The sequence below is a fragment of the Procambarus clarkii genome, chromosome 10, assembly GCF_040958095.1.
Source record: "Procambarus clarkii isolate CNS0578487 chromosome 10, FALCON_Pclarkii_2.0, whole genome shotgun sequence".
Lineage (NCBI taxonomy): Eukaryota > Metazoa > Arthropoda > Malacostraca > Decapoda > Cambaridae > Procambarus > Procambarus clarkii.
Window position 1 is genome coordinate 24,406,849 of NC_091159.1, and position 15,965 is coordinate 24,422,813.

The window sequence follows — 15,965 nt, forward strand, 5'->3', positions numbered from 1 at the left end:
GGGAGGGGAGACCCATGATATAAGCTTAACGTGTACACACACTCTGGCTGCCTGTCCCCCGACACAACGAATTATTACAATAATTATTAAAGAATTCGTTTTATAAGGGGACTGGAAGCCTGTGTACATATGTAAATTAGGCTTGTATCCCCCCCCCCCAGGTGGAACTACTGACTCTCCCCCCAGTATACAACGCCACAAATATTGCCCTCCTCCCGGGTACATATTTACTGGTAGGTGAACAGGTGCATTAGGTGATAGGAAACGCGATAAACCATTTCTGGCCCGCCCGATCAATGTTCAATATTGAGCTTCGATAAATTACACACTGTGTGGATCGATATCACAGACTTCGTAACGCAAACTCTTGTTGTTAAAAATCAATACGAAATATTTACTCAAAATAAGCTGCATCACACAATTTAGTTTAATTTATTATGTACTCATACCCATTCTGTGGGCGGTAGTGGACCCCATACCCATCCTGTGGGCAATAGAGGACCCCATACCCATCCTGTGGGCAGTAGTGGACCCCATACCCATCCTGTGGGCAGTAGTGGACCCCATACCCATCCTGTGAGCAGTAGTGGACCCCATACCCATCCTGTGGGCAGTAGTGGACCCCATACCCATCCTGTGGGCAGTAGTGGACCCCATACCCATCCTGTGGGCAGTAGTGGACCCCATACCCATCCTGTGGGCAGTAGTGGACCCCATACCCATCCTGTGGGCAGTAGTGGACCCCATACCCATCCTGTGGGCAGTAGTGGACCCCATACCCATCCTGTGGGCGGTAGTGGACCCCATACCCATCCTGTGGGCAGTAGTGGACCCCATACTCATCATGTCACAGTGGGTAGTGGACCCCATACCCATTCTCTGATCGGTAGTGGAAAATACACACAAACGTTCGTTTTTCTAAGCAAATTACAGCACAAATGAATTAGTTTCCAGAGGTCGTTAACAAATACATCAGCAGTCTGTTCAGTTTATCACACTAATATCAATGTGACCCCAACGAGGTTTAATTTAGTTTCTTATTAACCCTATATAATCTTTAAGCAAAGCCATTTACATTTGTGGTGAGCAAACTAATATCTATACTTTCAGTCTGTCTGTCTTTGTCTGTTTGTCCGTCTGTCTGTTCGAGGTTGGAGGTCAGACGCTTGAAGCTAGCCTCATTAAACTTTGAAGAATTGATAGTGATTTTATCAGGAGTGTCAGGGTCGACTTAGAACAACCTCCCATTCTTCGCTGAAGGGAACACATGGCCCCATAGCGAATGCTGTGGATGAGAAATGTTCAGCCCCGATTCAATAGACTTTGACTATTCCATTCCATAAGTTCCATAGGTGTGTGGAGACAGGGAGGACGGTGTGTGGAGGGAAGGACGGTGTGTGGAGACAGGGAGGACGGTGTGTGGAGACAGGGAGGACGGTGTGTGGGGGTGACCTTGGTATACGGATCGACCCGAGCAATACAGGGCACCCCATCTAGTTACATCAATTTAATTTCCCCGTCATGCACCACACACGAATATAGGCAATATAGAATAAAACGCCTTGCTCAGGACACCTTACTCAACGCTACGTGTAGCTAAGAGCACCTTACTGAACGCCAAGTGTAGCTCGATACCTTTATTCGATGCCTCGTGCAGATGGACATCGTTATTCACAATAACAGTGTTCGCAAGCCACGCAAAGCATCGAGTAATGTGTCCCGAGTTTCTCAGGATATGTTCAAAAATTAAAAAGCTATATATACCATCAATTTATATTGCAATACTTTATAAACTAGCGTTGCTTGATCAATCAACGCTGCTCTGCGCCAATCACAAGCACTCCCTGACGAGGTCTTCAAACTCCTGAGGGCGACGAATGATTTTGTAGCTGCTGGGACCGTCAACCATAACTTCGAGGGCGTGTGGGCGGAGGTTGTAGTTGGAAGACATGGAGGAGCAGTATGCCCCTGCCGCCCACACGACGAGGGTGGCGCCACTGTCTGGGGGACGCTGCAGAAGGCACCGCCGGGCCAGAAAGTCTCCACTCTCGCACACAGGTCCCACCACGTCCACCTCCACCACGGGCTGCCAACACGCGTGACCGTCCACGTGAAAATTTATATTTAACCCGGATGAACATGCGAACGAGATAGAAACTTTCTGGACGCAATTCAAAAGGATTTCAAATTAATAACCGTACTTTGGAACATATATTTTAAACTGTTAAATCACTTTAGCAACTATTAAGATCCACAACCAAAGACTCTACACTACAGCGTAGTGTATGCTGTGATTTTCCTCGTATAAGCAAATGAATAGATAAAACAATAACTAGAATAATCATGTTGGCAGAATTTGTGAGAATAACAAGGCTTATTTGGAAGCCTTATGCTTGCTCACAACACCAGCTAAAATCTGCAACATCACCTGCAGTAAAAAGAAAAAAATTGTATTCCCACATGGTGTTTTTCTCTTCAAAATTGTCAACAATTTTGTTGTTGACAATTTTTAGCGAGGAAAATTTTAGAGACGCAGGGAGACTAAGAAGAAATTTATATAAAAATACACAATGAATAAGCAACAATACTATAAGTAGGCCTACCTCTGGTCAGCTGGAACACTTTTTTTTTGTTGGTCCAAACACTTGCCAACAAAAGCGAACTGCTTTTGTTGTAAATACTGTATCAGTCATTATACAGGAGACAAATAATTATTCAAATTTTGATATATATATATATATATATATATATATATATATATATATATATATATATATATATATATATATATATATATATATATATATATAAGTAGGAAATATGATAAAACTACTTAATCTTAAGATAAAAAACATCGTCTTCCACTCACCTGGTGGGCGGGAAACTCACCTGGTGGGTGGGAAACTCACCTGGTGGGTGGGGAAACTCACCTGGTGGGTGGGAAACTCACCTGGTGGGTGGGGAAACTCACCTGGTGGGTGGGAAACTCACCTGGTGGGTGGGGAAACTCACCTGGTGGGTGGGGAAACTCACCTGGTGGGTGGGAAACTCACCTGGTGGGTGGGAAACTCACCTGGTGGGTGGGAAACTCACCTGGTGGGTGGGAAACTCACCTGGTGGGTGGGGAAACTCACCTGGTGGGTGGGAAACACATGGTGGGCGGGAAACTCACGTGGTGGGTGGGGAAACTCACCTGGTGGGTGGGAAGCTCACCTGGTGGGTGGGAAACACATGGTGGGTGGGAAACTCACCTGGTTATCACTGTTAACATGATGTTTAACTGTGATAAATTCCAGGTACTCAGGTACGGTAAAAATGAGGACCTTAAACATAATACAGAGTACAAAACACAATCAAATGTACCCATAGTAGGAAAACAGCATGTAAAGGATTTGGGAATAATAATGTCTGACGACCTAACGTTTAAGGAGCATAACCAAGCAAATATTGCGACAGCCAGAAAAATGATAGGATGGATTACGAGAACTTTCAAATCCAGGGATCCCATCACAATGGTTGTACTCTTCAAGTCACTTGTGTTGTCCCGTCTTGAGTACTGCTCAGTACTCACTTCCCCCTTCAGAGCAGGAGATATTGCTGAAATAGAGGGAATACAGAGAACATATACGGCACGCATAGACGCAATAAAGCACCTAAATTATTGGGATCGTCTCAAAGCCCTCCAAATGTACTCACTAGAAAGAAGACGAGAGAGATATCAAATAATATACACCTGGAAGATACTGGAGGGCCAAGTACCAAATCTACACAGTAAAATAACAACGTACTGGAGTGAACGACATGGAAGAAAATGTAGAATAGAACCAATGAAGAGCAGAGGTGCCATAGGCACAATCAGAGAACACTGTATAAACATCAGAGGTCCGCGGTTGTTCAACGTCCTCCCAGCAAGCATAAGAAATATTGCCGGAACAACCGTGGACATTTTCAAGAGGAAACTAGATTTATTCCTCCAAGGAGTGCCGGACCAACCGGGCTGTGGTGGGTATGTGGGCCTGCGGGCCGCTCCAAGCAACAGCCTGGTGGACCAAACTCTCACAAGTCGAGCCTGGCCTCGGGCCGGGCTTGGGGAGTAGAAGAACTCCCAGAACCCCATCAACCAGGTATCAACCAGGTGGGTGGGGAAACTCACCTGGTGGGTGGGAAACTCACCTGGTGGGTGGGAAACTCACCTGGTGAGTGGGAAACTCACCTGGTGGGTGCGGAAACTCACCTGGTGGGTGGGAAACACCTGGTGGGCGGGAAACTCACCTGGTGGGCGGGAAACTCACCTGGTTGGTGGGAAACTCACCTGGTGGGTGGGAAACACATGGTGGGCGGGAAACTCACCTGGTGGGCGGGAAACTCACCTGGTGGGCGGGAACTCACCTGGTGGGCGGGAAAACTCACCTTGTGGGCGGGAAACTCACCTGGTGGGCGGGAAACTCACCTGATGGGCGGGAAACTCACCTGGTGGGCGGGAGGGGAGACATAACAGAGCGGGTGGTGGGCGGAGTAGAGGGCGGGGCGGATGACCTCTGTCATGGCGGCGTCCACCACCAGGAACTCCCGCTCCCCGTTGGTCTTCACCCCCAGCACCTCTGTGGTTACCACACCTGCCACACACCTGTCATTATTACACATCTGCAGCACACTGTAATCACCACAGCTGTCAATATAACACCCCTGCAGCCCCTCTGTCATCGCTACACCTGCCACATACCTGCTATTATTAAGATATTATTATTATTACCTGCAGAACTTTTGCCATCATTGTTAATCATAATAATATAATATATTGTTAATAATATCTTGGTACTGTTAACATAATCTCATAATATACACATGTTATATTAACATACACGCGTGTCATAAATATACCCGTTTTTTATCTTAGTATACCCATGTGTTATCTAAGTATACCCATGTATCTTAGAATACCTGTGTGTTCTCTGAGCATACTCGTTTGTTATCTTGGTACCCGTGTCTCTCAACAACGGTATAACAAATGCCAATTGTATCCCATTGGCATTTATCTCTTTCACTCAGTATACAAGTGTTATCTTAGTACACCTGTGTTATCTTAGTGTAACGTGTTATGTCTGTTATTTTAGTATATCCGTATGTTATCTTAGTGTGCTCGTGTGTTATCATAACATACCCATGTGTTATCGTAGTATGCCCTGTGTTATCTCAGTACTGTATCTCCATGTGTTATTTTAGTATATCCGTGTGTATGCTTAGTATGCACTCATCAGTTACCAAGACAACGCGATCAATGTAAACAAACACATCACCTGCATGGCGTTCATAAATATCACACGGGCGAGAGGGTTAATATTACACGGACGGGAGGGATAATATTATATGGGTGTGAGTATTAATATAACACAAGGGATAGTAGGCTACTATTTACAGGTTAATAAAAAAGGGACATTTGTATATTCCCCAACCGGCCTGAAGCAAGATATTGGCACCCTCGGCTTGTCGTGACCTTCTTTAAAGACTCGGTTTTGGGGAGGAAAATGGGGGGAACTGCCATGAAAGTTATTACAAAAAATAATTTCATTGAATTCATATGCATATAATGATGTACGGTTTTTGAAGTATGAATTAAAAGGGTGATGATTCACTACTACAGTATAATTATTACTGCTTCTAATGCTATTATTACTAAAGTCAGGAACACTGATATAACTACCACTCTCAACACTGGTATAACTACCACTCTCAACACTGGTATAACTACCACTCTCAACACTGGTATAACTACCACTCTCAACACTGATATAACTACCACTCTCAACACTGGTATAACTACCACTCTCAACACTGGTATAACTACCACTCTCAACACTGATATAACTACCACTCTCAACACTGGTATAACTTCCACTCTCAACACTGATATAACTACCACTCTCAACACTGGTATAACTACCACTCTCAACACTGGTATAACTACCACTCTCAACACTGATATAACTACCACTCTCAACACTGGTATAACTACCACTCTCAACACTGGTATAACTTCCACTCTCAACACTGATATAACTGCCACTCTCAACACTGGTATAACTACCACCTTGAACACTGGTATAACTTCCACTCTCAACACTGGTATAACTACCACTCTCAACACTGGTATAACTACCACTCTCAACACTGGTATAACTACCACTCTCAACACTGGTATAACTACCACTCTCAACACTGGTATAACTACCACTCTCAACACTGATATAACTACCACTCTCAACACTGGTATAACTACCACTCTCAACACTGGTATAACTACCACTCTCAACACTGATATAACTACCACTCTCAACACTGGTATAACTTCCACTCTCAACACTGATATAACTGCCACTCTCAACACTGGTATAACTACCACCTTGAACACTGGTATAACTTCCACTCTCAACACTGGTATAACTACCACCTTGAACACTGGTATAACTTCCACTCTCAACACTGGTATAACTGCCACTCTCAACACTGGTATAACTACCACTCTCAACACTGGTATAACTGCCACTCTCAACACTGGTATAACTACCACTCTCAACACTGGTATAACTTCCACTCTCAACACTGGTATAACTTCCACTCTCAACACTGATATAACTGCCACTCTCAACACTGGTATAACTTCCACTCTCAACACTGGTATAACTTCCACTCTCAACACTGGTATAACTGCCACTCTCAACACTGATATAACTACCACTCTCAACACTGGTATAACTACCACTCTCAACACTGGTATAACTACCACCTTCAACACTGGTATAACTTCCACTCTCAACACTGGTATAACTACCACTCTCAACACTGGTATAACTACCACTCTCAACACTGGTATAACTTCCACTCTCAACACTGGTATAACTGCCACTCTCAACACTGGTATAACTACCACCTTCAACACTGGTATAACTTCCACTCTCAACACTGGTATAACTACCACTCTCAACACTGGTATAACTACCACCTTCAACACTGGTATAACTTCCACTCTCAACACTGATATAACTACCACCTTCAACACTGATATAACTACCACTCTCAACACTGGTATAACTACCACCTTCAACACTGATATAACCACCACTCTCAACACTGATATAACTACCACTCTCAACACTGATATAACTACCACTCTCAACACTGGTATAACTACCACTCTCAACACTGGTATAACTGCCACTCTCAACACTGGTATAACTACCACCTTCAACACTGATATAACTACCACTCTCAACACTGGTATAACTGCCACTCTCAACACTGGTATAACTACCACCTTCAACACTGATATAACCACCACTCTCAACACTGGTATAACTACCACTCTCAACACTGATATAACTACCACTCTCAACACTGGTATAACTACCACTCTCAACACTGATATAACCACCACTCTCAACACTGATATAACTACCACTCTCAACACTGGTATAACTTCCACTCTCAACACTGATATAACTACCACCTTGAACACTGGTATAACTTCCACTCTCAACACTGATATAACTACCACCTTCAACACTGATATAACTACCACCTTCAACACTGGTATAACTTCCACTCTCAACACTGGTATAACTACCACTCTCAACACTGATATAACCACCACTCTCAACACTGATATAACTACCACTCTCAACACTGGTATAACTACCACTCTCAACACTGATATAACCACCACTCTCAACACTGATATAACTACCACTCTCAACACTGGTATAACTTCCACTCTCAACACTGGTATAACTACCACTCTCAACACTGGTATAACTACCACTCTCAACACTGATATAACCACCACTCTCAACACTGATATAACTACCACTCTCAACACTGATATAACCACCACTCTCAACACTGATATAACTACCACTCTCAACACTGATATAACCACCACTCTCAACACTGGTATAACTACCACTCTCAACACTGATATAACCACCACTCTCAACACTGGTATAACTACCACTCTCAACACTGGTATAACTGCCACTCTCAACACTGGTATAACTACCACCTTGAACACTGGTATAACTTCCACTCTCAACACTGATATAACTACCACCTTCAACACTGATATAACTACCACCTTCAACACTGGTATAACTTCCACTCTCAACACTGGTATAACTACCACTCTCAACACTGATATAACTACCACTCTCAACACTGATATAACTACCACCTTCAACACTGATATAACTACCACCTTCAACACTGGTATAACTTCCACTCTCAACACTGGTATAACTACCACTCTCAACACTGATATAACTACCACCTTCAACACTGATATAACTACCACCTTCAACACTGGTATAACTTCCACTCTCAACACTGGTATAACTACCACTCTCAACACTGATATAACTACCACCTTCAACACTGATATAACTACCACCTTCAACACTGGTATAACTTCCACTCTCAACACTGGTATAACTTCCACTCTCAACACTGGTATAACTACCACTCTCAACACTGATATAACTATCACTCTCAACACTGGTATAACTATCACTCTCAACACTGGTATAACTATCACTCTCAACACTGGTATAACCACCACTCTCAACACTGATATAACTACCACTCTCAACACTGATATTACTGTCACACCGAATGCTGATAACATTACTACTCATAATCCTTCTATTGCTGCTAGTAAATAATGTAAATATTACTCCTATATTCTACTACTTTTACCTACATAGTTATTACTACTACTATTATAATTATTAATGCTGCTGCTGCACATTTTTGTCCTCTACTATTACTACTACTACTACTATGAATAATACTAGAATTACACAGAAGTAACGGAACTAATAATAAAGTAATTTTGTCAATGGTTTATATATAGTAACGGTACCAGCAGTGGCGACGAGCGAGCGACCAGGTTCCAGCACTAGGGTTACTCCGTCAGGAAGGTATGGTAGCACTGCTTCTACCAGCTCCTCTGGTTGTGGCGTAGTTTCTTCCTTCGAAATCGGAGTAGTTTCTTGCAAATTTGACTTGTTTTCTGTGGATTCGGATTTCGTCGTGGGCTTGGGTTCGGAACCAGGAGGCGATGGAGGACACTGAGGTTCTGAGGACGAGTTATAGAACGTCCTGTTGTCCTGGTCGCCTGGGTTGGGTGGGTCGTGGGAAACGTTCAGTCCCCCTCCCAGGTTGATCACGGCCGCTTCTGTCCAGCCACTCTCACAGATCTGAAAGAATCATATTTACCCAGGGCTTGAAACCAAAGATCAAAGCCTCGACAGGGAGTATATAAAATGGGATTTTTCTTAAGTCTTGAGCTTTGTCCAGGACAAAAATATATGTTTGTTGGTTGTGGCTGACCCCCCCCCCCTTCCCCCACCGCAGTTGAAAAGCCTATATATAACTGGGAATGGATTGAGAATGTGCTATTATCTACTCTCAAACCATGGTTAGATTAGGTTAAGGTTACTTGACATTAAGGTTAGGTTAGGTTAGGTTAGGTTTCATTACGTTTCGTTAAGCTAATACGGTGTATTATTAACGATAATCTGAAACATGGAATTCGAAAACTATTCCAGTGTGCCTGAGAATTCTGTTTACATAAAATCAAATTGTTCAAAGAAAATGTTTTCAGCATACACTTTATATTTCAAACCAACGATTTACGTTGGTTTATACGATAATGTTATAACTTAAGAAAATCTCTGTTTACGACAAAGGTTTATTTGCCAGTTTACATGTAAACTTACTGTAACAATAATATGCTTTCAGATCATCACAAATATCTAGATAGTTATCCAGGAGGTTTGAAGAGGGTTATGGTTTCTCGCGGTAATGAATTTCCTGTGAGGACGGGCTCAAGAAAACAAATAAAACAGTATACTTACTCGTTGGGTCATGATCAGTAATTAAAACAAAAAAAATCAAAGAATAAATGCCCGGAATAAGACAACTAAGATACAGTATTGGCATATTTTTCTAGAAGCATTACCAATAGGATATTTAATTTACATAATTTATAATAATTTATTATTATAAATTATGTAATTTATCTTCATAAATAATTTATCTTCAACGTGAACAGAAAAGGATGAAAAAATTAATTCCAGGCATTAGAAACCTAGATGAATGTAGATATTTAATATATAGGATATATTTTAATAGGGAATGAAGTATGAATTAGTCGAATACAAAAATTATGAAACACTAATTATTTCACAATGATACGTTAATCGAGGAGGGAGAGTAGCAATACATGTCAGGAAAATTTTTAAATATAATATTAGAGGGAACCCAAACAAACACAAGTTATATACAGTGTGTGTGTGTGTGTGTGTGTGTGTGTGTGTGTGTGTGTGTGTGTGTGTGTGTGTGAGAGAGAGAGAGAGAGAGAGAGAGAGAGAGAGGAGAGAGAGAGAGAGAGAGAGAGAGAGAGAGAGAGAGAGAGAGAGAGAGAGAGAGAGAGAGAGAGAGAGAGAGAGAGAGAGAGAGAGAGAGAGAGAGAGAGAGAGAGAGAGAGAGAGAGAGAGAGAGAGAGAGAGAGAGAGAGAGAGAGAGAGAGAGAGAGAGAGAGAGAGAGAGAGAGAGAGAGAGAGAGAGAGAGAGAGAGAGAGAGAGAGAGAGAGAGAGAGAGAGAGAGAGAGAGAGAGAGAGAGAGAGAGAGAGAGAGAGAGAGAGAGAGAGAGAGAGAGAGAGAGAGAGAGAGAGAGAGAGAGAGAGAGAGAGAGAGAGAGAGAGAGAGAGAGAGAGAGAGAGAGAGAGAGAGAGAGAGAGAGAGAGAGAGAGAGAGAGAGAGAGAGAGAGAGAGAGAGAGAGAGAGAGAGAGAGAGAGAGAGAGAGAGAGAGAGAGAGAGAGAGAGAGAGAGAGAGAGAGAGAGAGAGAGAGAGAGAGAGAGAGAGAGAGAGAGAGAGAGAGAGAGAGAGAGAGAGAGAGAGAGAGAGAGAGAGAGAGAGAGAGAGAGAGAGAGAGAGAGAGAGAGAGAGAGAGAGAGAGAGAGAGAGAGAGAGAGAGAGAGAGAGAGAGAGAGAGAGAGAGAGAGAGAGAGAGAGAGAGAGAGAGAGAGAGAGAGAGAGAGAGAGAGAGAGAGAGAGAGAGAGAGAGAGAGAGAGAGAGAGAGAGAGAGAGAGAGAGAGAGAGAGAGAGAGAGAGAGAGAGAGAGAGAGAGAGAGAGAGAGAGAGAGAGAGAGAGAGAGAGAGAGAGAGAGAGAGAGAGAGAGAGAGAGAGAGAGAGAGAGAGAGAGAGAGAGAGAGAGAGAGAGAGAGAGAGAGAGAGAGAGAGAGAGAGAGAGAGAGAGAGAGAGAGAGAGAGAGAGAGAGAGAGAGAGAGAGAGAGAGAGAGAGAGAGAGAGAGAGAGAGAGTGTGAGTGTGTGTGTGTGTGTGTGTGTGAGTGTGTGTGTGTGTTCAGCTACCTGATGGAGGGTGCGGACGGCCGCTTGCATCATCAGGGCGTAGACCTGAACCCGTGTGATTGCCGAGCCTACGTGGACATGCACGCCCTCCACCTCTACCATCCTGCTTGTCCCGCCCTCTCTCAACACCTGTAGAACCTGCAGCGGATGTGAAATAAATAGGTCATGTAAGGGAAGAAAGCTTGATATTGCATATGTGATTATTTATATTGCCATCCTCCTTCAGCAACTGCCCCCATACCACTGGCAGTAGCAGCATTGTCATCAGTAGGGGTGGCAACTGCAATTTTCTTACCACCACCGCCAGCGGCAACAGCACCACTACTAGCAGCAGGAGCACTACCAGCATCAGCAGCAGCAGGAGCACTACTACCATTAGCAGCACGAGCAGAAACGAGATATAAATTCCCTCACCTCAGGAACCTGCTGTGCCTCTACCCCAAACTTGGAGTCCGCGAGGGCTGTTGCTAGGAAGGGATGAGTGTGGGCGTCGAGGGCGGGGTTGAGGCGCACCAGGGCACGCGCCCGCACGCCCATTTCTTGTGACACAGCCACAAGCTGCCGGGCGTCAAACATAGAGTCCACGTTAAGCAGAACACCACGACTCACAGCCAGCTCTATCTCCCACCTGGCGATGCAGGAGTAGTGGTGGGGAATGACAAAGGCAGAGTAAGAACGAGAGGTGGATAGAGATTAGAGAGAGGCGAGATGAGGACGATGTGGAATGAGGACGTTATGGGATGAAGACGAGGTGGGATGAGGGCGAGATGGGGGACGAGTGCGAGCTAAACTAAGTCCTAAAAATTAGCTTTATGCAAGTACTGTTTACACAATCAAATTCTAATTCACATTCCTGGATGGTAGATTATCGCTGTTACCCTCCAACCCGGCTTTCCTGCTCAAATGACCTACCTTCGTTTGCCGTTACCGTTGAGGATGACTTGGTGAGCTGGGAAGCCAGCCCGCAGGGCCATGAGGACCTCGTTGCCGCTGACGGCGGTGGCCATGGTGACCCCTGCCTCCCGAAGAGTCTCCACCACCCTGGGGTTGTTGTTGGCCTTCAGAGAGTAGGACAATACCCCACGCGTACCCTGAAGGAGAGAGAGAAGAGGTTACGGCACCCCTCACATGCCCTAAAAGGGAGGGAGAGGGTATAACAACAGCTTCTCGCATGCCATGAAAGGGGAGAGGGGGTTACAGCAACCCCGCCCCCCTCGCGTGCCCTGAAGGGAGGCAGGGGTATAACACCCCTTGAGTGCCGTGAACTAGAAGGGGAGGTTAATGCAGGCATAGCTCAAATTTAGTGGAAGCATAGATCAAGTTAAGCACAAAATTCAGGTTATTGTCACAATTCTCCCTGGTTCTGAAAGAAACATGATTGTCTCGTCAATAACGATTAGAAGAATTTAAAGGTTAAATACAATCCGAAATTTTCTATCAAAAATATATTTACAGAAAAATGGCAACAAATGGGCCATGAAATTTCTATTTCAATAAGTCCAGTTTGGTCGGAAGCGAAGGAAAATAAAATATTAGAAAAGCTTCAATGGGACAATCGTTTAAGTAAGTAATGGCAATATCTACTCACAGACATAATAACATACAATAAAAACAAATACTCAAGTGTGGGTCTTTAGCCAACATCGTTTAAGTTTTCTAAAATATATCTTAATTAAGTCGTGTATATGAATTCTGGTCGAAGATGTTTGACACACTGATAATCATTACATTAGGAGAAAGTATGGAGCATTGTGCGAAAACCACCATACCTATATTGACGAAGCCTAGTGGTATTATTTCGTGGAACGAGTTTTTCATTTAAATTAAAAGACACTGAAAATTTTGTCTCTAAACAAGGTAAAATGGATTCCATTGTATTCCAAAATGTACTGACCAGTCAACTTAAAACCGGTGCTTCAAACCTTTCTTTAAAGCATCACTGAATGCAGGTTCCAACGCTAAAGTGAAAATCTACACGAAAATCTACTTCAAAATGGTCAAGGAGAATAAAATCAAATATCATTATAATTGCCTAGTTAAAGTTTCTATCAAATTCTTATTTTGGGGTGTTTACTATGATATGAAGAAAGTTTGTCCACCAGAAAAAATCCTGGAAATTTTGAACCCTCTGGAATATTTTTTTGCTAATGAATGACCAAAAACTGTCAAAAATCAACTCGATACATATAATTATAACTATTTAAAAGTGATTATTGAATGAGTTCCGTTAAGTATATTAATTTTCATTTCAGTTTCAAGGTATAAATATCTTATAATGAACATTTTTAGACATATCAAAAGAATTGCATAAACAAACGACTGGAAATGTATTTGATGATTGAGTTGGACCTGAAGAGAGGAACATACCATGGAAAGAACATACCATGAGAGGAACATACCATGAAAGGAACATACCATAAGAGGAACATACCATGAGAGGAACATACCATGGAAGGAACATACCTTGAGAGGAACATACCATGAGAGGAACATACCATGGGAGGAACATACCATGAGAACATACCATGAGAGGAACATACCATGGTAGGAACATACCATGAGAGGAACATACCTTGAGAGGAACATACCTTGAGAGGAACATACCATGAGAGGAACATACCTTGAGAGGAACATACCTTGAGAGGAACATACCATGAGAGGAACATACCATGAGAGGAACATACCATGAGAGGAACATACCTTGAGAGGAACATACCTTGAGAGGAACATACCATGGTAGGAACATACCATGAGAGGAACATACCATGAGAGGAACATACCATGAGAGCAACATAAGAGGAACATACCATGGGAGCAACATAAGAGGAACATACCATGGGAGCAACATAAGAGGAACATACCATGGGAGCCAGGGCGTTCTTGTACCGGCGGACGTTATCATGCAAGGTGGCCTTTGAGTACACATAGGCCGGGGACGCCAAGTGGCCATACTCCTGACGAAGGGAAGCCTGTAGCCTCGTCAGGGAGAGCCCGTCGCAGTGAAGGGTCCCTTCTGCGTATACCCAGCCCCGCTCCTGCGCCATCACACCATGTTGAAGTGTTGGGTTCACATTCCAGGATATATATAAGATGTCGCAAAGTGAAGAATTTTTTTTTTTAATTAATCTAAAATTTAAATCATATGATATGACCTTAAGTAGAAAACAATATATTAAGTAAATATTTAGGGATGACATTAAGCCAGGAGACCAATTAGAAAACAAATAATAATATTATGACAAAAATAACATTGCATTAGCGACATTAGTGTAATCACATTATGATCATTATGAATGACAACAACAGATAATAATTAATTTGTTTTCTCGGGGACAAGAAGGCTTTTTTTTTTTTAGGCTTGTACAGAGGTCACCTTCCCGCCCCTAAAGTGGAACTATTGACCTTCCTCAGGATGCAACCCCACAATAGTTACTTAACTCCCGGTTACTTATTTACTGCTATGTGAACAGCGGCATTATGTGAAAGGAAACGTGCCCAACCATTTCTATCCCGCCCGGGGATCTCAAGTTTAGAGTGTAGCTACTAAACTACCGAGACCCTCTTTAATGCACCCCCACTTCATTTCGCTGATTAAGAAAATAGTATTTTCAGATAAGATGCGATATCCTCAAAGATAAGATGCATATCACTTTTTTTTCTGAGGATTCCGTCACCGTGTTACCATTTATGAAGTCAATGTTCAAGGATCGGTGATCCTATATAGCAGGCGACACTATATCAGATTATATTGTGATTGTATTCTGCGCTAGCTTATATTACGAGATTCAGATAAAACAGATTAAACTTGCTAAAGTTAGGTTGCTTAAAATAAATAGGCTAAGTTAAATAAGTAAGGTATTGTAGTTCCATTTCCAGTAGAAAACAGAAGTTGTAAAGCGGCTGGCAGCGCAGCACATGACGTCAGTCAGCGTTGTTATTGCTATGTTTTACAAAGTTACACTGTTATGTGTCCAATTAACACACTGCATTTCATCATTATTTGATAAACAACTTAATTAACAGGAAATACAACCTGGCGCTAGAACTGGGCATATATTATACACGATACAAACAATGACATACCATACTGCAAGAAGGTAGTGGTGCCGGTTCCCTGCCGCCTAGCTGTCTGCGGCCGACTGTTCCGCGAGGATGATATACGTTAGTTTAGGTCATTTATTATGCACCCTCCCCCATACCTATCCCGTGGGCGGTAGTGGACCCCCATACCTATCCCGTGGGCGATAGTGGACCCCCATACCTATCCCGTGGGCGATAGTGGACCCCCATACCTATCCCGTGGGCGATAGTGGACCCCCATACCTATCCCGTGGGCGATAGTGGACCCCCATACCTATCCCGTGGGCGGTAGTGGACCCCATACCTATCCCGTGGGCGGTAGTCGACCCCATACCTATCCCGTGGGCGGTAGTCGACCCTTTAACTATCCCGTGGGCGGTAGTGGACCCCATACCTATCCCGTGGGCGGTAGTGGACCCCCATACCTATCCCGTGGGCGGTAGTGGACCCCCAT

General features: G+C 43.4%; 1 protein-coding gene across 1 annotated transcript; it reads right to left on the bottom strand.

Annotated features, from left to right (window-relative positions):
- Positions 1–1,759: 1,759 nt before the first annotated feature.
- On the bottom strand, positions 1,760–15,569 carry LOC123746456 (uncharacterized). The gene is made up of 8 exons (XM_045727986.2): positions 15,515–15,569; positions 14,293–14,466; positions 12,344–12,522; positions 11,846–12,059; positions 11,432–11,569; positions 8,912–9,248; positions 4,471–4,616; positions 1,760–2,086 (listed from the first exon to the last, which is right to left on the bottom strand). Exons 1-8 carry the CDS (start codon positions 15,515–15,517, stop codon positions 1,832–1,834), a joined length of 1,446 nt encoding a protein of 481 aa, XP_045583942.1. The 5' UTR covers positions 15,518–15,569; the 3' UTR covers positions 1,760–1,831.
- Between the last annotated feature and the right edge of the window lie 396 nt (positions 15,570–15,965).